The 25,321-nt window shown below is 39.7% G+C and overlaps 1 protein-coding gene across 1 annotated transcript; it reads right to left on the bottom strand.

Annotated features, from left to right (window-relative positions):
• Positions 1-771: 771 nt before the first annotated feature.
• On the bottom strand, positions 772-21,641 carry LOC148830725 (maestro heat-like repeat-containing protein family member 1). The gene is made up of 38 exons (XM_088922247.1): positions 21,618-21,641; positions 20,239-20,332; positions 19,598-19,734; positions 18,614-18,751; positions 18,222-18,384; positions 17,823-17,921; positions 17,471-17,604; positions 17,056-17,202; positions 16,513-16,605; positions 16,202-16,271; positions 15,905-16,015; positions 15,563-15,636; positions 15,245-15,370; positions 15,012-15,101; positions 14,658-14,799; positions 14,410-14,450; positions 14,152-14,284; positions 13,356-13,408; positions 12,957-13,064; positions 12,491-12,610; positions 11,615-11,731; positions 10,936-11,058; positions 10,355-10,477; positions 9,853-9,932; positions 9,410-9,515; positions 9,121-9,216; positions 8,701-8,805; positions 8,373-8,505; positions 7,983-8,089; positions 7,431-7,586; positions 5,771-5,919; positions 5,455-5,575; positions 5,118-5,297; positions 4,749-4,898; positions 3,744-3,878; positions 2,115-2,217; positions 1,630-1,695; positions 772-1,022 (listed from the first exon to the last, which is right to left on the bottom strand). Exons 1-38 carry the CDS (start codon positions 21,639-21,641, stop codon positions 940-942), a joined length of 4,230 nt encoding a protein of 1,409 aa, XP_088778373.1. The 3' UTR covers positions 772-939.
• Between the last annotated feature and the right edge of the window lie 3,680 nt (positions 21,642-25,321).

Genomic DNA, 25,321 nt, shown 5'->3' with positions numbered 1-25,321 from the left:
TGGATTGAGACTTATGAATTATATAATTTAATGCCTTTTGGACTTGGACTGAATGAGAAATTATATTTGTACCAACTTATATTAAAATATTTTTGTTTTGAATTGTTAAGAACTTTTTTAGGTGTCAGTTATGTTTGAATTTCAAAACAAGCCTTTTATATACTGTATACTGTATATATCAATACATCAGAAAATGAACTTGATTTCCATTTAGAGAGTACAAATAATTTCACTGATAGTTATGTTCTTGGTTGATCATTTGTGAATGTATAGAAAGTGATCTTTTTCTTCCATGAGAGAGAGCTTTTACTAAAAGGTTAGTTTTTGTCTTAATTCTTCTAAAGATGTGTGAATGAATCTTTTTTTATTTCATGGGATTGTACTCCCAGAAAACGATTATAAAAGATGGTTATAGATTTTGAACTTCTTTTTTACAATATTTAATTTTCCATGTATCCATCCATTTCCAGATACTGTCCAGGGTTTTTCTAATTTCCTTGTAGCCTTTTGTCATTCCCAACCTCTTTTAACTGTAAATTAATTTGGTTTCCCCTATCAATATTCAGCATTCAGATTATGATGAACAATATTCACTTTAAGAAAATGCGTATACATCATTTCAAATTCATCATAACAGAAGGGTGTTACGCAATTAAAACAGGGGTGACTAATTTTCCAAGGTACTTTAAGTGCTCTACAATACAGTGTTACTTTACCTCCAGTCGGCTTCATCAGTCATAGCATTTTGAATAATAAACATTAAAAGTAGACTTTTATTAATTTTTTGTTTATTATACTACATCAATAGTGATTGACTCAGGCCTTTTGGGTTCAGCACACAGAGTCTCCAAAGAACAGGGGGTTCTCATGTATCTCTGGCTGCAACCTCCAGAGTCGGGCACCCCTGTAAGCCCCAGCTCAAAAAAACAACATGGCTGTTCAGGGCTGGCTGAAGAACCTCATAGCTTCGGCAGCCCTTTCCTGCACCCTGGGCTCTTGATCCTGCAGGAGCGCCCTCAGGCCTGGGGAAGAAAATAAACAACCCTTTTACTCTTGGAAACCTGTTCATTCTGCACAGCAGCAAGTACAAGCTGCAGCTGTAAAGATCACAGATCAGAATGGCATGGCCAGAACCAAGTGAAGTGGGATTAAAGAAAGAGAATAAGATTTATTGTGTGAGATCTGTTTTCTCTAAATGAAATTGATCTAAGAAAAGACACCATTATCTCAACTTTCATTATTGTTAACATTCATATGAAGAACAACTGCACATAGGACAAAACTTCTAAGGCATAAAACAGGAAGAAACTCTCAAAGCATTACAAATCACAGTTTAGTTGCTTTAAAAACAGATATAAAGCATTACCAAGGGAAGTCTTCTGACTGCAAATATTATGTATTTTGAATTTGAAATTAAACATAATTGAGATTTGGATTATATGGTGCCCAGGGGTTTCTTCAGTTGTGGGTGGGAATGATTTACTTTAAGAAGAATTTGCTCAATGCTGAGAGACCCTAAGGTCTTTGCACTCTGGGTACTCTGTTTGGTATGCTAAGGCTTACAGACAGCAAGAACAACTGCTCAACATATTGGAACTTCTTCAAAGAGAAACAGGAAGGTTTCTTCACCTTGACGGGCTCTTCTGATGGCCAAGCATGAGCAGAGGGTCTTTTGCCGCTGCTGCACTAGGAGGCCTGAAACAGAGATTTAACAATCAGAGATACTGGACACACAACAGTCAGGAGACTCTGAAAGGACACAACATCATCATGGCTTGTTTCCTGGTGACATTTGTAAGCCTGGCAAGAAACTGGTGCCCCGAACAGTCTGCTGCAGTATTGATATGGGAGACATCTGGTACAGAGATTTGGAACATGTCTCATACAGGCTGCCTAACTGTAGCACATGAACTCAGCTGTTGAACATCATGTGATATGCAGAGAAAGACCAATTTTGTCCAATAATCTTTTACCAACAGGAGATAACATGACAGAAATGTGCCAAAGTGTGATATTCTGTAACGGAATATCTTCTGAATAAAAGCAATTTGAGGTAAAATCAAAAGAGCTTTGTGATGTCTAAACTTATGTCTATGCTCTGTCAACACTCTTACCAATGAAGATGGCAGCACTCTCTCGAACCCATGGACATCTGCTCCTTGCAAACTTGAGGGCACAGTTCTGGTAAAGGCTGACATTGCCAGGGAATCTCTTTATCTGTACACAGAGGATATTAAAGGGCTGTATGAAATTCCACTCCACTTAGTGCAAAAAGCCCCCTGTGACAGACAGCATTCCATTTCAGGGCAGGAGGCTGAAGCCAGGGCTAGCCCTAAGCACAGGCAAACCAGGCAACTCCAACACAATATATTTTTAATTGTTACATTCAAATGAGAGTGAAAAATACCCTATAGCAGCTCTCTCTGTTGCTGCTGTTGGTTATACTAATGAAAGCCCAGTAATGTAATGTTTCTGAAGCACAGAAAAGAAGAGCAGGATAAGCAACCTCAAAACAGAGGTATGCCAAGTGAAGTCAGTGTAATAATGCACAATATGAATAACAATGTAATAATGACAGGCTTTGAGTCAGTCAGATCCACGTAACTAGTGAACAGTAGACAAGTCACATTTTCAAGCTAGACACATAGACTACTTAGTTCAGGTGGGTAGCTGCGTCAGCATGCGTAGGCTGCAAAGGAACAAGTAATAGGTTTATTCCATGCTGAAAAAAAGAAGAAAGAGAACACAACGTTTCGGCCGTGGAGCTTTCTTCAGGTGTGTCGTGAAGAAGGCCTGAAGAAGGCTCCACGGCCGAAACGTTGTGTTCTCTTTCTTTTTTCAGCATGGAATAAACCTATTACTTGTTCCTACATAGACTACTTTATGTGTTTTATTAGAAGTTAACAGATTCACAGCCAAATAAAGTGTGAAAGTCAATGTACAGTGACAAATACTGTTCATTTTTTAGTAATCAGTATTAAAACACATTGTTTTCCTTGCAGTTTCTCCTGTGTTCTCCTTGTTATTGAGAGCACTTTTTTAGTTCTTAATTTAACATATATTTCTACAATTCACTTCTACAAAGTTTCAGTTCAGTACTTTGTAAGTTATGATTTGCTAAAATTTGGAAGTAAGAGAGATCCTGTTTATCATTATTTGTTGTTATTAATCCTCCTTTTTATTACCTTCAGTCAAATGTGTGCCTGTGTTCTTGTTTATAAGTTATTTATTATGTGTTCTTCAAAGCTGGTTAATAAATGTTTTCTAGTTATATAATTCATTTATTTTATTATTCTAAGTAGTAAAATAAGGTTGTGTTGGGAGCTGACCTGACAATAAAAGTGTATGTGCAAATCTTGATCCGGAGGGGCCCTTTCAAAGGTCTTGTCTAGGGCTCCCAAAAAACTAGGGTCAGTGCTGGTTGAAGCACACACTCATCTCACACTCATACTGAGGTTGGGCACCATCTAGTGTGAAGTGAGGCTGACATTCATGGTGTAGGTGAAGTCACTTGCAGACATTTCAGACTTATACACAGTTGGGACACAGACTCAAGTTTTTGTTATGTAAAGATCCAAATGGCCATGCTTTATCTCAGATAGTATTCATTAATTACCTAATTCATACTAATCGCAAAGGAAGAAATCCTAGTATGTTTGCTGCTAGACAGGAGTCAGTGCCTTATGGCTGCTTTCTTCTCCCTCCATCAATTCAGAAGACAATCCCAGGAGATCCTCACTCACCAGAATGCTGGCTATGTCCTTAATGAACTGGAGGACATTCAGCTCCTTGTCTTGGCTGAAGGTCTCCTCCAAAAGTCCTGTGATAACAGAGGAGCCCATTGATGGCACAGCCTCCCACAGAGCTGTCCTGCAGGCCTAGAGAAATCCAGACCATTAAAACCAGTGTTAATCTTCATATAGGCAATACATTGATGAAGTTCAGTATTTACAAAAAATTAGGCTAGATCTGAAATATGTCTATGCAACAATGATAGCATCTCAAAATCGTTTTTGGATTTCCGAACTTGATACATACAGTACAATGATGGCAGTGATTTTTTGCTTCCCCAATTTGAAAACAGTCCTGGTCAAAGACTTGGTGAGAATTGCTGGTACTGGAGGAGTCTGGTGTCAAACAATATTGCAGACTGGGAAAAATGAAAATTGGTAGATGTCACATCCACAGCTGCACCTGTTTCAGATTTGAACCTGACATCATGCCGATCTGTTTAAGCCATCATCTGCTATGTGAAACATGACCCATATCCCAAACTAATGTTAAAAAAGATGCAATCAGCCATTTGATTCACAAATGTCGCAGGTATGACTCTAGCACCAACCCAAAGAAAATGTGGCAAAATACAGTTCTTGAGTCAGGGATGTCCGATTCAGACAGTTACCATTTTGATATGGTATCAAAATAATATAATATAATAAAAATATAATATAAATAATATAAAAGTTTAATAAATATATTTTTGATTATTGCGTGGTAACATAAAATATTTCCAAATTTATACTATTTGACAACACACTTGCCACTCCTCACATGCACAAAGGTCTACAGGTTCACTGGTTCAGTGTAGAACCACAGTTTATGGAAACAGCTTTAGGCATTCCTGTAAGAAGCACTGAAATCTTGTTAAACCCAAAGGTCTGCCATGCACAGAAGAAAGACTGAGTCTCTCTTCTGTGCTCTCCAGTCTCACAGCCTGACTCCAGCCAAGAGCAGCTGTGTGTCTTTACCTGGTTAACCTCTGGGCAGCAGTCAGTGAGATTGAGCAGCAGACTGACCAGGGAGCTGTGGACCTCTTTTTTTATGGCAGCATCCTCTGAACCCAGCCTGACCAGCTGCCCCAGAAGAAGCACAGTGTTGCTGCGGACTTCATGGCTCCCCTGTAAGAAGGATACATGGGGCGAGTGGTACTTTACACATACTGTACAACCCATAACATTCCCACTTCTGTTCATTTCTACATGAACAAAATACATGTTATTAAATATAGTGTCATTGTCGCTCACTGTACAAACATTGTGACTGATAAACATTAACAATGGTCCTACTTGGATTTTACGTAGAAACATATCTGAATAAGAAACACCCCAGAAACCTACACTGTCCAGGCAGAGCTTTGCTCTACGGTACACAAGAGGCACCAGCAACTTGATCTGACTCTTTTTGCAGACAGACAGGATGGTCATTAGTCCAGACAGAGCCCGCAGGACAACTGACTCCACTGGGGTCTCCATGGTTGAGTTTTTAGTTGCCAGATGCTCCTTCCTGTATCTTGGTGTCTGAGGAATGAGGACCAGAAGTCAGATTTAATGTACACAATGGCTGGAACAAGTGTTTTAGAGAAGGAAAAAGTACCTCCACATTGTAAACTGAGCACAGTATCCCTATTTATCTGGCTTTTTGAAATGCCTTGAGACAGACTCTATGGTCACTTACAGCCAGGGCCAGATCACCCATCTGCATTCCCTTTGTTAGGCAGAGATAATCAGCCAGGTGCTTCACAATCTTGGGCGCGACCTGGCTGGTGCTAAGGGCCTGCCAAACCTCCATGAGCAAACTGAAAAAGATACATGAAAATATCATTGTCACTATTGCACAAAAAATAAATCAAGGATCCAGCATCATTCTACACATTAAGGTATATAGCTTTACCCAGCTAAAGTGTTTCAGTTTGTCTGAGAGAAACAGAGACTCTTTCAGCACAGTTACTACTGTAGGGCTGTATTGGCACTCCAGTGTCCCAGTGTGTTACCTCTCACGGATAGAAGAGCAGGTCAACAGGAAGCTGATGGTGAGTTTGAGGTTGTGTGATGCCAGACACACAACCCCCTCCTTCAAACTCTCTCTCACACTCTCATGCAGATTCCAGCAGGTCATAAAGACCTCTAGCATGTCAGGAATCTAGAGGGACCAAGAATAACAGGGGTCAATCGCCTCACTGCGAGGGAAGCTGAAATTTATCAAGTTGATCTCATGAACCCTTTATTGTTTTTATATTACAATGTGCTGCACTAAACAAAAGTTACAAAAGGAAAAGTTAAACAAAGATTTAACAAAGATTGTAGAGACAAGGCCAATTGTTACACTTGGAATTAAGCGTTATTAAAGATTTCTAATAATCTTTGTGCTGACTTGACCAAGCAGTCTGGTGCCTCTCTGTGTAAGGGCACAGGAATGTGCTATAGGCCCCTGTAAAAAGAGACATCGTAAAGCTGTATCAAACCTGAACTGTGTAATGATATATAGCGCAGATGGACTGTATCAAAACTGTAGCCTGTTTCTTCCCAAGACTACAAGTCCAAGGTCACTATCCATCACCCAAAGGAAAGTTCACCAATGACAGATCTGTAGATCTGTACCTGATAGGATCTCAGCCAATCACCAACTTGTGATGTCTTTCCCTAAAAACTAGAACCCAACTGATTTTCTTTGGTTAACCAACCTACTGGATCCTTATCTCTCCAGCTGAACTAGCAACTGACAAAAGGCCACGAGAGTGAGTCAGTAAAGTACAGAATTCTGTCCAAGATATTCTTCCTGAAACAGAAGAAATCTTGTGTTCCTCAGCTGCCTGAGGGCCAATGCGAGCTACCCAGCTATGCCAGGCAAAGCTCTTTTCTTCTATCTCGCTGGCATGGTGACAGATATAGAGCGAACAGCTGAAAGTCAGACCATGGACCAATCAACCAAGCTCTGCCTTACCAGCTGGAAGTTTAACTCATCATGAACGTTTGCCCAACAAAATTTTCAGTTGAACTGTTATTCCAAACACAAGTTTGATGTTTACTTCATGACTGTAAATGCACATTTTCTATTTGAGCATATAAATAAGATGGAAGTATTTGAGACTGATAAACCTATGAGACAGATCACACACATTTAGTTGATAAATTTAAAATCTTTGAACTCTACTCTTTGTAATCCCAGCAGATCCATTCAGATATATTCTATGACGTTTGTTGATTGTTACGCATGGTGTAATACCAATAAATTGTATATACTGTATTATATTGTATATTTATAACCTATGTGTTAGACTGCAAATTGTTATATTTGATAGGTTCCTAAAAGTCATCAAGTACTCTCAATTTACTGTCACAATTTTTGATTGTTACTGTGAACTAAAATCCCACATCACCTACAGTATATTAAAAGAAACTAAGAGGCAAATATGAAAGGGTCCTAATGATCTGGCAGCTGAGATATTGCTCACAGATCAAGTACCGACACACAGAGACTCTCTTGGTTCCTAAGAGGTAAAGGTACTCGAGGGAACACAGACAGAGTTTAGTGTAACTCTCATGGAGTTACCAGCACTCTGCTTCTCTAGGAAGCTTTTAACACACAAGATCAGAATGATTAAAGGATAAGTCTACTGTCCGTGAAATATGACAATGCTGTTATGTCCTCACCATGCTGGCCAGCTCCTTCCTGTGACTCTGGAAGAGGCGTGTGATGGTGATACACGCTGCACTGGAGCAGCTGTGCTGAGAGTCCAGCAGCAGCCTGTCAAACAGGCCCTTTATCATGATCTTCATTTGGTGGTGAGGGAGCAATCGACCTACCAGCTGGGAAACAAAGACATAGATAGATCAGGCTCCATCTGTTTTAGCACCAGCCAGAAGAGCAGACATCCAAATCTTGGGATTTAATAAACAGTGAACAAAGAGGTTCAGACAAGAAAACACCTTCATAGACATCGTCCTTCAAGAGGTTAGCGCAAATACAATTATAACCCACTCACAACCAAGAATCTGATGTCAACCCACTACATTGAACACAAAAGTGATGGAATGAAACCATTAAGCCATGTTCATAAATAAACAATGTACAGTTCTAGAGTAATCATAGACAAAATAAGAAACACCAAAGCAAAGCAGTTTTCAGTATTTACTGCTTTGCACTATAATTTTCAGACAGCACACCAAGCTCCTTGCCATGGCTGTGTTAGAGACTGTCCTTACCTGTGTGACAGCAGAGCAAGAGCCCCTGACTGTGCCCTGGTCAAGCTCCATGTAGACTGATTTTTTCAGAGTCATGAGACTCTTGGCACAGCTTTTGTGAGCTCGATCTGCAGAGAAACAGCATGAATTTAACACACAGGATACAAACTCTTAGTGATTCTCAGATATGTTTGATATTAATTCTGTTTAGAGAAAGATCTTGTTGAACTGAGTGATCCACTAGATCTGATAGAAGATCACTGTCTATAAATACTCAGAAGTACAAGTCTCTGAGTCAGTGAGGCACAGAGTAACCATCTCTCAATACTGTCAGGAACAGATCCACTATCTATCCACACTGTCAGAATTTTAAATTGTTTTTGTTTGTACTGTGAGCTGCTTCATTTTTACCTTCTCCGCTCATCCAGATGTTCAGTACTGTGATGACACACTCCATTGCCTTCTCCCTGACAGATGGCTCTGTATCACAGCACCGGGGGAAGAGGAGTCCTAGGAGCTCCCCAACAGGGAACATCAAGTTATTCTGGGACAGAGAACACATTCCAGAGATGAGTCTGATGAGTCTGCTTCAGCTGCGGAATTACATTTATGGCAACCATGAACTGACAGTTTCCCTTCAATTCCTCAAATCATGTCGTCACAGGTGTGCTTAATTAAGAATAGATTTTCCCTAAAAAGAATTCCACTTTGTTAATATGCAGTATAACTCCAGTCTCACCATGGGATAAAAGTTCTCAAGGTAGAACAGGAGAAGGGCTTTTGTGATTTCAATGGCTCTCACTCTCTCCCAGGTATGGGCAGAGCTGAGCCAGGCTTGCACAGGCTGAGGAAAACAAGGAAAAGACAGTGAGTGTCGTGATAGAGCAAATGACAGTTTTAAAACCACCAACACTATTAGGATTGTTTGAAGGTATAATGCTCACACATCCCTTCTATAATTACCTTGTACACAAATATGGCAGATTTGACACCTTATTATTACAAATTTACCAGCATGAATTACAAAAATATCATATATTTATTTCTGTCCATTAAGCTACAATATGCTTGAACTGTTTTATTGTTTTAACTTCTTCTGTTCTTCTGAAACAGAAGTCTGATACCAAGCTTCCAAATCACAATAGAATAAAGTTCTGACCTCAAGTGCTCCCTGCAGTCCGGCTGGGCTGATGTTTTGCTGCAGTGTTTTGAGCAGCAGGTACAGAAGAGCCTCAGCAATGTCACTGTACAGCACCTACCCCACACATAGCACATAGACATTCATAAAAAAAAACTTTTTTCAAAGGTTATGCTTTGAAATGAATAGTTCAAGTAATCTTTCCAACCTGTGAATCCTGAAAGACTCCATAAAGAAACAATATTCTTAATACATTTACTGTCTCATGTGTCCTACTTAGTGTCAAATAGTCAAGTCTATCACTCCTTACCTGGGGCTCAGGCCCACTGGAATCCTCTGGAGACAATGTGAGCACAGCCTTTGCACAAATATGCAGTAAGGTATTGTGCACATCAGGCAGCACTGGGTTGAAACAACTGTGTGACAAGATACAGTTTGAGGAGACACAGTACTGATCAGTTATCAACTTTTAGAACTGAGTTATCATATTAAAAGAGCTGGAATCCCATGACATCAGGTCATTTTACACAAATAATGTGGCAATAAATGAAGATCATACACTACCTTACAGTATATTCTAAATTATAGTATACAGTGTAAGAATGTGGAAGTATGGGAGTTGATGTACAACACTTAAACTTATTATGAGGGCATCAAACCTAATGTCTCCTCTTGTTTCTCTTGTTTCAAGCACAGCTAAAAATGTAATTGTGAGGCAGCTGCAGTAATGAAAGATTATTCAAGAAGCTGTACCTCAGTATTACACAGTTGCGCAGGGCCAGCAAGCGGACTGGAGAGCTCAGGGGGTCACTGGGCTCCTCTTTAATAAACTCCTGTAAAGTGATGGAAGAGAGGAAGTTTCCAGAACCTCAAAACACCACTTCTTTCCATTGGAATCTCACAGAGATCCTTGTACAATATGTGCAAAGGAACTCAGAGTCAAGAAAAGGAAGTGAAGAATCAGTGATGAAGAAGGTCACTGGAATATCAGAATATTCCTGATAATTCCCGGTATTCCTGATAGCATATTCTAAGAATCACATTATACCAAAATCATTTCCAGCCCTTAATCATGAGACAGAGCTGGCCTGGTGCACATAAAATGATGTAACACAGTTTTGAAAGATTGGGATCATCTGCAGGCAGGGAAAGAGTAATACCACTTCGCTCCCAGCTCATTCATACTGAAAGAATAAGACTGTCTAGAACATCAGTGTGTGACACCAACAGTCTCACTGCAGCAGGTGACACTGACCATCATTGTCTCCAGGAGCTGGGCCTTGGCTGGGAAGCTGGGAGTCCCAGTGTGACTGGAGCTCAGCACGGCCTGAGAGATCATCCCCACACTACGGCACAGGATCAGTCTGATGCTAGAGTCCTGCAGGGGGACAGACAGTAACTCACTCACTCAAAGCCCAGGCACTCCTGCAAGGAGGATGAACACTTCACCTCCACCAGCCTGAACTGTGATCTGCACTCAAGGAGTCTTTCAGAGCAGGTAGAGGTTCAGAGAGTGAAATGTGCACAACTGTTAAAACTGCTTTTGTTTTCGGTGAGAGATGATTATTCTAACAGTTTAAGTACTCCCTTGGTTTTAGAAGTTACTGTATTTGTACTTTATTTGTCTCAAAAAAGTGTATTTTACTTTGATTGCCCAATTAGCACAAACAGTGTATGAAAGTGTCAGAGCCACTGTGTAATCAGTAACAGCTGAAAAGGGCATGAGATGCTGAGTCTGAGTCTGAGATTCTTTTTTTACACACATTATAGAAAGGACCTGTTAGGATTATGTTCACAGGCCTTTTGTCCTTCAAGGAACACTAAACCTTTGCCTACCTTAGTGGTGAAATGTTGTCTGACTCTGCCAAAAAAGTCAGTCTCCATTCTCTGTTGCAGGAGCCATGGTGCTTTGAGAGCAACATGCCCATAGGAAAGGATGAGAGCGATGGTAAAATCACTCTGCAGGGAAAACCAACACAGTGTAGATGGCATCTTCTCATTAGTCATTTCAGCTGTTTGTTTAATTAGAAAGAACTGTGAGCTTCAGTGTGAGTCCTCATGAAATGTCCATAGAGAAGAGTCCTCAACGTAAACTGAGGAATTATCCTGCACTCAGAGCTCCTATGCTGACTGAATGATTGAATTCTTTCACTGTGCACTTGCAATTAAAAACAAATTGTGTCCAATTTAAAAGATCAAAAGAGACCTTTTGTAAATGCAAGTAATACATGTACATAATGGAATTAAAAGAATAAAGCATGTACAAAACTAATTCTGCTTCTCACTAAGTATGTAATGTTCTTACTGATTCTACAAATAACACAGTTAATTAGAAAAATTTAGAATTAAGTCAACATAAATGACAAAAACTATTAAAAGTCCAAGAAGCAGGGCATTTCAACTATATTAGCTCCTAAGAATATTGCTGTAGTAGTGCTGAAAGAAAACTGTAGGCAAAGGCTGACATTAAAGAAGAGCTGTGGTTTATCACTCAGAACTGAACTAGTGTACCTACCTCAGAGCAAAGCTCACTGCAGTAGATCTCCGGATCGGTCTTCTCCACTCCCTCCAGCACAGACAGCACCACATCAGGGTGGGCACTGGCACACAGCCCCATCAACACTGCCAGCCCCTGGGACACCCGACAGGCTCTCTTAGTGACCCTTGTACAGTGCAAGTACTACCATGGTGTGTTTCTTCAGATTCATTGAAAATACAGCACAGTCACCAATATCATTTTAGACAAATATATGTCTAAATATACTCCAGTAGATACACAACACTTATGTGTTAGAATGAGACAAGGAGAGAGAACACATCTCAGACTCTGTTGGCCCTCTAGAAGCTCCTGTTGGCTTCTACCCCCTGACTAACACTACTACTGCATGTTTTAAAAAACGTCAATGGGAAAAATGCTCCATTACATTGGAGCAAGAATGGAGAAGTCTATTTATTAAATCACTGAAATACCAAGAGTGGGTGCTCGCCAGACACCTCAGTTCTATGCCGCGTGTGAGGAGACCAGTTTCTCCAGATTCTCCAGTTTCTCCAGTTTTGACCACTGTCAGTGTCCAACTGACAACTACAGTAAGTGCTTATCATCTATAATAACATCTATCCATCCATTTTCTAACCATTTCATCCAATTTAGGATCGTGGAGGAGCCGGAGCCTATCCCACCAAGCAACAGGTGTAAGACTGTACTGTATAATTATATTTTAATTACTTAATTAAATGATATATAGTCAACATTACAAATTACATTTTTTAGGAGAAAAAAGTTTTCTTTAAATTATTTTCACGTTCATATAATATCATTTCCTAGACTGACACATTTCCATCCTCATAACTATGAGCCTTTTAGAGTTACTCAAGAGACGGATCACTTTACCTCTCTCTCCACAGGCCTCTCGTACCGAATTCCTAGGAGAGCGTCCTGAAGCACATCTCTCACAGTGTCCTGGCGAGAAACGTGCTGGACTGCCACACCCACACACTGGCACAGGAAGGCCTGTGATACCAGCGGAGAGCAGAGTGAACACTGAGCTCAGGAAGCTGCTCTGTACAACAGCACTGAGAGGACATGACAGTTAGGGAAGTGTGGATCCTCTAACAGATCACTCACACATCATCACCTTACTATTGGCCAGCCTGCACACTCACAATACAGAACAAATTACTAGTCAGAGTCTTTGACCTATACTACAGTATATCTTGAGTCTTATCTTTCTGAAATATTTTTCAGAGATCATTATTCAGGGAATAAACCTCATTCAGAAGCATGATGCTACAGACACAGAGAGCTATTCCAGTCACAGACAGTACATAACATTTCGAGGTTCTCTTATCAGACTCACCTTCTCCTCACTGGTGGAGATGAGTGTGCAAATGCCTCTGGTCATGGCCTTTGTGAGGCTGCAGGCCCAGGCCTCATCTGCCACTGAACTCAGGGTTTTAGACAGGAGCTGAACACACACAGGGGAGGCACTCAGTTCCATATTAGGATGCACAGTGGACACATTCAGACACCACCTTGTGGAACTACACAGGTATTAGCACACAATATAATACAGCAGTTTCAGCTCAGGAAAATTTATTTACATTAATCCACGGGTACTCAGGTGCTCAAGCATAAGACAGCTGTCATTGTTTAATGCCTGACGTTCCCTTAACAGGAAAAAGATTACTTTCTTTGCCTGCCCCCCTCCCTTTACTCTGAGTATGTTATCTATCCCGCCCTCTCTCTCAGTACATACCACATACAGCCCTTCCTGCCACTGCTCCAGGGATATCTCTACCTCTTGCAATTCTGAAACACAACAGAGAAAGAGTTTAACACCGTCATATATGGACTGGAGCAGTACAGAGATTATTGATCAAGAATAGGTGTGATTCAGGCAGTCAACCCAGAAAATCAGGTAAGTTACAACTGTGACAAATAAATGCTGACAAAGTTAATCCTGGTTTGATCTGCTGTAGTCCTGTACAATTCTGGACAAGATATGAAAATGGCATCATATTTTGGATTCAATGGACAAAATAATACAGTATATAATAGTAAGGTACTGTAGCTTCCCAGCAGTGTTGCTCAAACTGATGTCCTGGTTTATTTCAATAAATGGTCAGATGAAATCCCTGAATCAATTAGATTCTTACTACCAAACAAGCAAAATAGATTGTTCTCTTCTTTGTAACTTTTTACATTCTTAACAATTCATATCGGATCAACCCCTATGAATGAAACTAAATATCTCCATTGATTAAGGGCAAATCTGCTATACTCTCCTACAAAAATATTGCTGTAATTCTGAGGATGATTAGAACACTGCAACATATGTTGATTTCCAATTTGTGTCCTTTCTGTGCTGTTTGTTAACAAACATCCCCGAACTATTCAAACACACTGCAACAATGAAAGCAGCAGCAAAACATTTCATCCATCTATCCATTTTCGAATTTGCTTCTTGCAATTCAGGGCAGGGGGACAAGTCAAGGTACACCTTGGGCGGAAAGCCAGTCCATTGCAGGGCAGTGGGGTCAGTATGGGAGTACCTGTGAGGCTCCTGGCCAGGGGTGGAATGAGATGCTCCCACACGCTATGCAGCCTGGGGTGAATGATTGGGCTCAGGGAGTGCAGAAGTGTCAGGCACTCATGCCCACCTCTGAGCGACTGAGAGGCTCCAAGCTGGGAAACAGACATTACCACAGAAATTCAGCTCAGGACCACTGATAATTACTAAACTTCAGAACTCATGCCTTTCTCAACTCACTCAAGGTGACTTGTGTTCTGCCAGCTGTGGCCTTACTTACCAGAAGTATAATCAGCATGATATCTGGTGAAGCTATGTAATCTGAAATACAGAGACATTGACATAAAAATGAAACACAGGTAAGCACTTTGGAGTGAAATGATTCTGGAAATACCAAATTTATTACACCGTCACTCCGAGTGGACAGCGGAGGGCCACTCCCATTGGAGTTCCTAAACATAGTACCTGTTTACAAGTAAAATTAATGTTGATCTGTCACTTACTCACTAGATGAGCCTCTATACTAACCCAGCTCTTCAAAGTCAGAGATCACAGAGTAGCCCTTCTCACATAGCCTGCTGTAGAGCACGTTCAGATTATTGCACAATACAGGCAGAGCATCACTGTATATTCTCCAGAAAATGAACTTCAACAGGTTGGACCACAGCATCTGATAAGAACAATACAAAACAGAGGTCACTTAAATCTCAACCACAGCAAAGCAGCACTGTATTGTAAAGAAAATTCAGATGGAAAAAATGGAGGGATAGAGACATGAAGGCCATAACAAAGAGCAAAGTCAGTGAGTGGAGAGGACAATCAGTGTTACCTCAGAGATCGAAAAGTAATGTACTGTGACAGAGACCATAGTGAGACACTTACTCCAGTCATAGTATTATCTGTGCACCAGCAACACAGCACTGCCTCAAAACTGTGTCTCACAGCGCTTATACTCGCAGGGTCCCTGGAGCTCTGAAGACAGAAAAACACAAATATTTTCCCACTGTTTTTACACCTCACTCACTCAAATTTAAAATGTACAGATGTGTAACTACAAAACGTCACTACACCAAACCACTACCGAGGTAAACCTGATTCCATACACAACTCCATACCTTGGTGATGTCATCTACAAGGGCACAGTTCTTTACAATGTATTGCAGTGCAACAACTGTGCCCTCCAGCCCCAGATACCCCCTTTTCCCCATCTCCATCAACACCTGGGACTGCAGATGTTTCACCTGAGGACAGGAACCACAGCACATCATTACTGAGGATCAGGTTCAACACATTATGAAAAACACAAACCCTACTTACACATCCTAGAGTATTTCCATAGAATTATCCACATATCCAAAGATGCAGTAGGATATACAGTAGAGCATAAACACATCACAACAGAGTGAGGCCATATTATTTAGGCTGGACTGTACCTTATTGCTGGTGTTTCCAATGGTCCCAGTAAAGGACTTCAGCACACACTCCTTCAAATGTTCACTGAGGAAATCTGAACAAACAATCAATCATACAGTATGAGTGCAGTTTTAGTGCAAACAGATGAATGAGACACAGCAGAGACTGGAGGAAGAGCTGACTAGAAAATAGAGATCACCTCATTAGTAGATAGACAAAATGCCCATGCTCCATCAGCACTGATTTTTAATTCCTATTTCCTAAATAATACAGATGCTGTGAAGAAATTGAGACGTTACTAGTGGCCATGATGTTAGAGCTTCATTAGCAATGAAAGTGGCTCAGGACCTGCGCGCACACACCTTGATGTACAATATTTGAGAGCAGAGTAAGGCTCCCCAGTTGGTTCTTTTCCACTGGACTGTCCAGCATTACCAAGACAAACTGCAGGACCTTCTGTGGAAAGACCTTGGCTGCAGAGAAACAAGACAGAAGGAAGTCGCACAAGTCAAGCTTACACACACATTCCATCAATGCCCACCTGATTACAGCTCACTCCTAGATTCAGAGAACTGTATCTATTCCTCAAGCTGTCAAACTGTCTTTGTCTTAGACTATGATTCAAGCATCAAGTTTGAGATAAAGCTTTAAGCCCTCACCTAAGTCAATGAAGCTCTTGATCAGGTACATGTATCTCTCATCCTCTGGAGGATCAAAAGACTCACAGATCTGAGAGAAATAGACATTTCCTTTACCTACTCAGACACATTAGTAGCAGAGATTGTATGAATTTGATTAAGATGCATTTTCAAATTGGAAAGTTATGCAATATGTTACAGACTTTAATGTTAATGTGAATTCAACAGTAAACACATGTATCATTCATTGTACAGTATTTTGCCAGTGTGTGATGTCTTCCTTGGTAGGTGAAGAGGGATATGTCATCGCTGCAAACTTTAGTCCTGATTACCTTTGTGTGCATCATGTTCATCATGTAGTTCAGATGACAATTCAGAACCTGTCTAGCTTTCTGAAGTCCTGCCTCCACAACCAGACTGAGACTCTGAATGAAGAGCACATGTATGCGAATTTGGAGAGCCAGCCAAATGCCTGACTCTCGCAATCTAAAGTTTATCATAAAGAAAACAAAACAGTATCAGACAGAATGTCTCCCTCTTTCCATTCTGTACTGGTAGATTCATCTGCATGCAACTACTGATAGAACAATCTGTCTTGCAAACTTCCACAATGATATTTGCAAATTTCTCAGCATAATTCTTTCTTAAGGTGTTAAAAATCTTCTGTAATTTGATTATATGAGTGAGGAATTCAAATGAAACAGAAACCACTTCTAAACACATATTTCTTAAGGTGTTAAAAATCTTCTGTAATTTGATTATATGAGTGAGGAATTCAAATGAAACAGAAACCACTTCTAAACACATATTCAGTTAGATTCTTCCTATCTGCCCAAGCAGCAAAGCTGCAGTCCCAGTGCTTAACACAAACCCACCTTGTTGATTCTGTTGTACTGTATATTCCATTCAACTGCGTACAGGGGCAGGAAGGCATAAACAATTCCTAGCAGGTTTCTTTGAAGGATCTCCTCTGACAGAAACCTACACATGGGTCCAAATGCCAAAACGATGGCCTCAGTCACCTACCGACAAAGATGAGATGAGAACATCAGTATTCAAACAAGCAATCCAATCAGAGGACAGCAAACCTGTCCACAACATCAGATAGACACAAAAATATAACTTGTGTGTCCTCCATTTTTTCCTGATTCTGGTGATCATCCCTCTGTCCAGCTGGTCCTACCTGATACCTGCACAGTCACACCTGCCATGTTTTCATTATCTTCGGGACATGGAGTTATAAATGATCAAGAAATCATAAAGCAATATACAGAGAGGAAGATGTCATACCTTTAAGTCAGTTGTTGGCAGCCAACTGGACATAATATTATAGCTGGTGCTGATCTGTTGTGAGACATCCAGGATGTTGTCAGCTGGAGCTTGGGATTGATATTGACTCCAACTCTCACACAGGCTTCCTAATGCTGGAAAGTCACAAGTGATGTTCAATTTATCACATAGCTGTATGTTGAGTCATTAGCTGCTTCACTCTCTGATTCTTTTCTACAGCTGTACTGTAGCTCAGTGAGAATAAGTTAAGTCAAGGTACTCTCAATGCAACTCTGCAGCCTTAAACTATGAAATCCTCCTCTCAAACATGTTAAATGAATATCTCACTAATCAATGAAGCTTTCACACTTACCAAAAGACATCATTGCCCTCATGACTTTGGTTTTTGCTAAAGGCAGAAGAGGCACTAAAAAGTTCAAAATTTTCCCCATGTCACTGGCAATTTCAAGGACTGCAAAAGTAGAAAAAAACACATTTCAAACTGGATAGGGGCCAAGGCTCACTGTTACACTAAAGGTGCGAAGCCTGGCCGAGTAAATAACCATGTCTCTTTAAAACGATTCATTGTTTTTCATCTTTAACCTCATCTAATTATCCCACACCCAGTCCACAAACAAAAGATTTGAGTATTGAGAGCTCTAAATTTCACCTACTCAAAAGAACTTTTGAAATGAAGAGAGTGAATTGTAACACAGTAATCAGATGCAGTGTGAGTTCCTAGTCCACATACCATTACAAGCACTGAACTTACTGCAGTTGTGGGAGATATCTGACACAGCCTGCAGCAGGGCGTGGTGTGGGAGCTCTCCAGGCTGTATATATGACAGCACCATGTCCATGGTTGTATGATAGTGATCTCTCACCACAGACACGACAATATTGCTGCTTGCTTGCTGCCAATCAGGCAGCCATTTCTGTAACAGTCACAAAAAATGTTTTATGTTAGCTTTCATGTCAGGAGTCTTGGTGGTTGAGCAATGGATAGAATAAAGACATCATGCTTAACAGATGAGGAATCTTCTTTCATTGCCAAGTTCATGCAAACAACTTCATATCTTGACTGAACTAAAACTACTCCTATTTAAGACAACAAGTCAAGGAAAAGATTCCTCCAAAGGCAGGACCTGAAGAGGGATCACTTACAGACGACATGGTCATTTCTTTTAAGCCCACTGACACGGTGCTCTTAGCCAGTGACTCATCCAATTTTAGAGCTGCCCCTGTCTCACACAGCAGCCTCTCCACTGCCTGGAGGATTGCAGTGCGATGAGCAGGTGTCATCTAGAAAAGGGGAGAACGATAACAAGGGGTGAGACTGTTGCTCTCATCACAGCATCAGTGATGTAAGCTCACAGGGATCCTTCAGGGAGACAGTCACGATTGTCAACAATTACTGAGTCTGAAACAGTGGAGAAACAGTTCTACTACTGTAGAACAAACCAATTCACCACATTGGTGAGTAAATAGAATATACAGTAGAAAGTATTCCCTGTTTAGTAGTAATAATAATAATTAATAATTGCTTACACTTATACAGCGCTTTTCTGGACATTCCACTCATCCACCTGGATGATGCGACGGCAGCCATAGTGCGCCAGAACGCTTATCACACATCGGCTATCAGTGGGGAGGAGATCAGAGTAATGAGCCAATTCATAGATGGGGATTATTAGGAGGCCATGATTGGTAAGGGCCAATGGGAAATTTCGTCAGGACGCCGCTACTCTTTTCGAGAAACGCCCTGGGATTTTTAATGACCACAGAGAGTCAGGACCTCGGTTTTATGTCTCATCCGAAGGATGGCACCTTTTTTACAGTATAGTGTCCCCGTCACTATACTGGGGCATTAAGACCGACATAGACTGCAGGGTGAGCGCCCCCTGCTGGCCCCACTAACACCTCTTCCAACAGCAACCCTAAATTTCCCAGGAGGTAGTAGTGATCAAATGCTGTCAAATTACAAGATATATATATATTTATTACTTTAGTAATAAAAAATAAATCACAGATCACTAGGTTGTCAGTTAGAATACAGGTTCACACAGTGTTTCAGTGCAATGAGCTCTCTCTGTAGTTCAGACTGAACTGCACTTCTGAAGTGTGAATGTATGGATGAGGAGGTATTACCTGGGTGCAGCTAAGAAACCTCAATATCACTGGCAGTGTCCCCTTCGTGTTTTGCTGTAGGAGGGTGTAGAGCTCTTTCATGAGCTCCTTTGTGTCTGGCTCAGAGTTCATAGCCTCCATTACAGCTATGATTTCATCTGCAACAGACACACAGTCATCAGGACAGCAGGAAGACACTGGTGCTGCTTCAACACAGTCTCCCCTAAAGCTACCAGTCAGATAACCCTGAAAAGAAACTGCTGTCTGAGGGACAACAGCCCCAATTAACTAACAGTTTCTAATAACAATCTAAACTCATTAAAACTGTATTGGAAGCACAGCACACATAAAAGAGGACCTGTTTAAGACCTAACTTTTGACAGTATGGAATAATAAAAAACTGCTTTACCATGTATCCTAGATTTTGATTTAACCAACATTTTAATTAGGCTATTGAAATGATCATTTTCTTAATTAGCTTTTATTATTTATTGATTTCTTCTTTTAAACACTGTATTTTAACTTCTCTCCCTAGTATCATGGGAAAAAAATATTCTCACTTCTAGGAGCTGGAAAGTATTAAATTAAGAGTCTAATGAAGTAATGAAAAGCTGATTGTGTAAGAATAAGACGTGGTGTGTGTGGAAGACAAGGTGTCATACCTGGCCCAGGGCACTGGCACTCTGTCTGGGTGGACAGACAGGAGGAGACCCAATTTCTCCCTCTCTTCTGACACTTACAGTGACTCAAGCTCATCTTGTTTCTCTCACAGAACAGCAAGAACAGCACAATGAAAGGTGAGCTAGACTTTATTTGTTACTTAGCGTTTATAAATTTATTTCTGACAAGCCAGAAGTTGGTATTCGATGTCTATCACTCAACTCTTCTATATCATATTGACATTATTAAACACATTAAAAAGAATTGTTCCATAATAAAAAGACAAACATGAACAATAATATTTTCTGTTCAGTGCTGCACTGTGTGGTAAACGCTGCTAGTGAACCCCCGAGAAAAATAGCTTAAGACAACCCTTTCCTTCTCGGTACGCAGTGCTGCCATTAGAACTGTTTCTTCCCGGACGAAAACATTTGAGTAAGACAATCGCGTCAATTTGGGGCTTAGCTATTCCCTACCTCGTCCAATAAGAATGGGTGATTCTTCCTTCCAATAGAAAGAATGGAAAAAAACGACTTAATGTGTTTCTGAAATGAAATCTGTGATTTCTCCGCTAAGTATATTAGCTTTTTACAAATTAAATTAAAAAGACGCGTCTCTAGGCAGCTAATTGTTACGTCACAGTGATTATGTCATTTCTAGACGTGTCTAAAAATTTATTATTAAACACTAATAATAACCCAGATAACGTAGGTTTATTCTCTGTACTTAGTAGTGCTTTCGTACACATTTGTACAATCTACTATACCAAATCAAGCAATAAATAGAGGCAATAAAGCAAGAAATGCAATGTTTTCTTGAAAACGGTGTGCGAAACACGTTTTTAACCTGTTAATCATTCCCAAACTGAAATGGTGCTTTTCTGCTTTACAATAAAACACCACTTCACGTTATTATTATTATTATTATTATTATTATTATTATTATTATTATTATTATTATTTAAAACATTCCTGTGGCTTGGCTTTACTACTTGCGTCGGCCAGATCTAACGGAAGCATATTCGCTTCTCTTTTTTATTTGCCCTGAATAGCAATTTTTCTTACAAAATGTAATCACTCTACAGGGATTGTTTTAGCAGTTTTTCCTTCAAACAGAGCTACACTCCACTGCTCTCTGGCTCAAAATCAGCCTCCGTTGTTGTGGAAAAGGCAACATGGGCATTAAATTTAACTTAACGATTTCATTCCGTTTTATTGTCTTCAGACCTTCAGACTCATACACTTGATTAAAAAGAGAAAAATATATATTTTTAAAAATACGGATATGCTCTTCTGAGAAAAATTACTGTCATCTTGATAACATTGCGGAGATCAAAGTTGTACTGGAGATTAAGACGACCATTTAAGAATATTTAATTTACCTCAAGTCCTGCAGGAATGTCCATTTTAACCAGACTTGTGCGTCTTAGCAGACAGAACCTGTTGTTAAAATATCCTGTTCAAAACGTGATGTTAAGTGTTACAGTTCAATATTACCCTTATTTTAACGTGGACCCAAAGACCCATAGATGCTAAACAACACCAAAATATAATACCCTCTACTCTACTTGAATTTATTTGAAAGGACAGGAGCGGTTTTTTTTTAACATAGACTTCTTTTTATGTCATTCGGGTGTATTTTTTTAACTAGGTGGTCTATTTTTGTGCTTTGCCTTTGGAAGAAGCTACTTCTTTCCATCCTGGCCAAGGATGTCACATTCACATAGGCAATACTTTGTAACTTGTAACAAAAAACATTCTACCAGTTTTATTGGTTTCTGGAAGAAATTGGCCTAGTCGTGAGTGTGCATGTTTGTGTCTATGGGTACCTTGTGATGGACTGGCATCCCATCCAGGGTGTATCCTGCCTTGCACCCATTACCAGGTAAGGCTAAGGCTCCCCCATGACCCTGTATTGCTTAAAGCAGTTAATAAATGACTGGATAAAATACACACTCTGGACATACTTGCACTTTTCACGACTCATCATTTTCTCAACACACTACTTGCCAAACCTGTTTCATGACACCATGCTTGTAAATCAAGCCAGGGATTTTATAGAATGAGAAAGCACCTTGACGAATTAACCTGGCTTTAGGATCATGGAGGTGATTACTCAAAGTCACCAACTCAAACACAGAAAAAGAAAGAAAACAAGTCTTTGCTTAGAAGGGAAACAGACTGGCCAAAAAGGGTCAAAAGGAGACATCTAAGGCATTTCACACCTGAGGCCCTGAATTACTTTGTTCACACCCAACCCAACCCACAGCAAAGAAACCACCCAAATGAACACACTGAAAGGAGCAGGACAGAAGTGCCTCACTCATTATTACTCTCCTATGATGTATTTCCAGCATAATAGGAAAATAATGATCTGTGAAAGACAGTGACAAATGAATGGGCTGTGCTAAAGTTTTTTTTTTTATTTTGTATTTTAAATTTGCAATTGCAGGAACTTTTTTCCTTTACTACTGTATATCCACAACGGCTTGTTAAAAAGGGTTGGAAGTTATGGCACCATTTTCCTTGAAATGTGACCAAAACAATCTGCAATGAAGGTTTAACTTGGTGTATTTCATATGTCAAGTTAATGTTATAATATGAAGCCTATACAGCAGCTTTAGCCCTGTGCAAATTATTAAGAGTTTTGAATACTTTAGGTTGCAAATAGTTTTTTTTCATATGATTATCTTTATCTTGTGAGAAATGTCCATTCCAAAAGACAACTTTGTACCCCTGTGGAGAATCCCCATAGAAAGAAAAAGTGAATCAATCTTACCAGCAGGAACACTCTATCAGTACATTCAATTAAAAACAGAAGTGAAGCCTATTAAAAATGAATTTGTAATTGTCAATATAATTTTTGAAAATACCTAGACAAACAGTATATAAAACTTTTTGCGACATCAACATGAACTGTAAACCCCCTTGATCTTAGAGAATATGTTTTCTGCTACAGATGCAGGCTGGTCAATCCTGGATTGGATTGTTTTCATACAGACCTTAGTGATCTAATTGAGCTGATCAGGAACTTTTCCAAGGTCTTTTCCTGTTGAAGATTTAAAGAAAGCTAGAAAACCAGCTGGATTCTCACTCTCAAGTGAAATTGCACCTGTAACCACAATGCATCTCCCTCAAAAAAGTTTATTGTCTTGTTAGACAAGATAGACATAGACAAAAGTTAATTTGGCTACTTTGACATTTTGCTGAATGTTTTTCTTTTTTACAGTTGAGGTAAAAAAAACCAAAGTGCTGAAGATGAACATGACCAGAGAGTCTGCTGGTGTATACAGTACACCAAGGTTCATGGACAGATCAGGTAAGACTTTTTGTCTAACATTACAAAATTTAAAAAAATCAAGGTTACTGGAAGATTAGTGATAGAATACCAATTACAAAAAAATATAAATCATACATTCACAGGAAACTGTGGGTTAGGAGGCTTAATTATCTCATATAATATAATTACATCATATAATTATAGTAATAATTTCATGAAACACTTTACAAAAATGTGTACAGTATTCAGTATAAATACAGTAGTTATGCACACAGCATAAGCACATTAGAGTCATGGATATATTATACAGTAATGGAGTATTCCCAGTATAGGTTCTATAGATTCATCTTGCTTTACAAACAGTAGATTTCACATGTAAACCTACCACACACTTTTAAAAGTAAACAGGAATATCATGGATATCCTCTTTCTATAGATGTGATAGTATGATTGATGCTGGATGTGTGAAAGTCTTCATCAGAACAGCAGGAGACAGTCTTGTGTTGTTTCACTCTTTACTGAACTCAATAAGTACACAACAATGTTGTGTTTGGTCAGCCCTGCAGGGCAGACACATTCCACGGCCTTCCCAGTTTCTCTATACTGTACCTGCTCTGAAAGACAATTTGTCCTGTTCTTTGATACTATATGTAACAGAAGCTGATTTATTTGTCCTGTTGTCTGTAGCTCTTTAGAGTTTGACCTCATATGTGCACCTCCAGACTGTGCTCTTTCCCCATTACTTTACTCCCTGTACTCCCTATTCACGTTTGCAGAGAACATCACCCTAGTGGGTCTTATCAGTACTTTGTCCAAGGCCAGATACAGAGGGAAAGTTGTTCATTAGCATGGTGTGAGTATGGTAATCTTTTAAGATTCTAGGAATAACCATTTCTAGCACCCTCAAATGGGATGCTTAACCAGAGATTCTATTTCCTGCATCAGCTGAAAAACCTCAGTGTTTCCCAGACTATTCTCATCTAGGTTTATGAAGCCATTAATGAGAGCATTCTTACAGCTTCTATTACTGTTTGGTCTGGCAACACGTCTGTCCATTCTAGAGGTGAATTACAACCCATTGTCTGCTGTGCAGAGAGAGTCATTGGCTGTCATTTGCCATCTACTGAAGACTTGTTTAAGCTCAGAATTAAGAAGTGAGCAGGAAAGATTGTCGATAACTCCTCTCATCGAAGACACCATCTGTTTAAAAACATTGCCTCAGGGAGACACTACAATCAAAACCAAAACCACCCAGCATCTGAATAGCTTCTTCCCCATCACCCTGCTTAACCAAAAGACATGAATACAGGATGTAGTGTGTACAGTATATAATTGAAGACCAGTGTGTAAAGTTCATATATTATTAAATGGAGGGCATATATATTATTGAAAGACACCAGATAAAATTCCTTGTACACGTAATGTTTTGGGAAATAAGGTGATTCTGATTTTGGCATCTGTGGGTGTTTGGTAAGGCCTAAGTCATCAGATCTCAGCACTCGAAATATCTATATATCACATATATATGTGTTATATATATATGTCCCACTTCAATGTTTGAAGTGGTAGCATGTAATAAATACTTTTCTGTCTTTAACTGATAAAAAATGTTTTTTATAAATGAATTTCAGTTTAAAAATTAATTTCAATTTCTATTTAAAAAATCGAAGTTTTTGATAATAACACCAAGATTATAGCATAAGCAACGTTGAAGCAAACACTACATTGAGACTAAAACTAAAATTTGGGATAATCTTGCTTCCAAATAGGCAAATCAGTTCTTCAGTCAACAATTACAGCTTATTT

The sequence above is a fragment of the Atractosteus spatula genome, chromosome 7, assembly GCF_055471065.1.
Source record: "Atractosteus spatula isolate fAtrSpa1 chromosome 7, fAtrSpa1.hap1, whole genome shotgun sequence".
Lineage (NCBI taxonomy): Eukaryota > Metazoa > Chordata > Actinopteri > Semionotiformes > Lepisosteidae > Atractosteus > Atractosteus spatula.
This window is presented reverse-complemented; position numbering and strand designations above follow the sequence as displayed.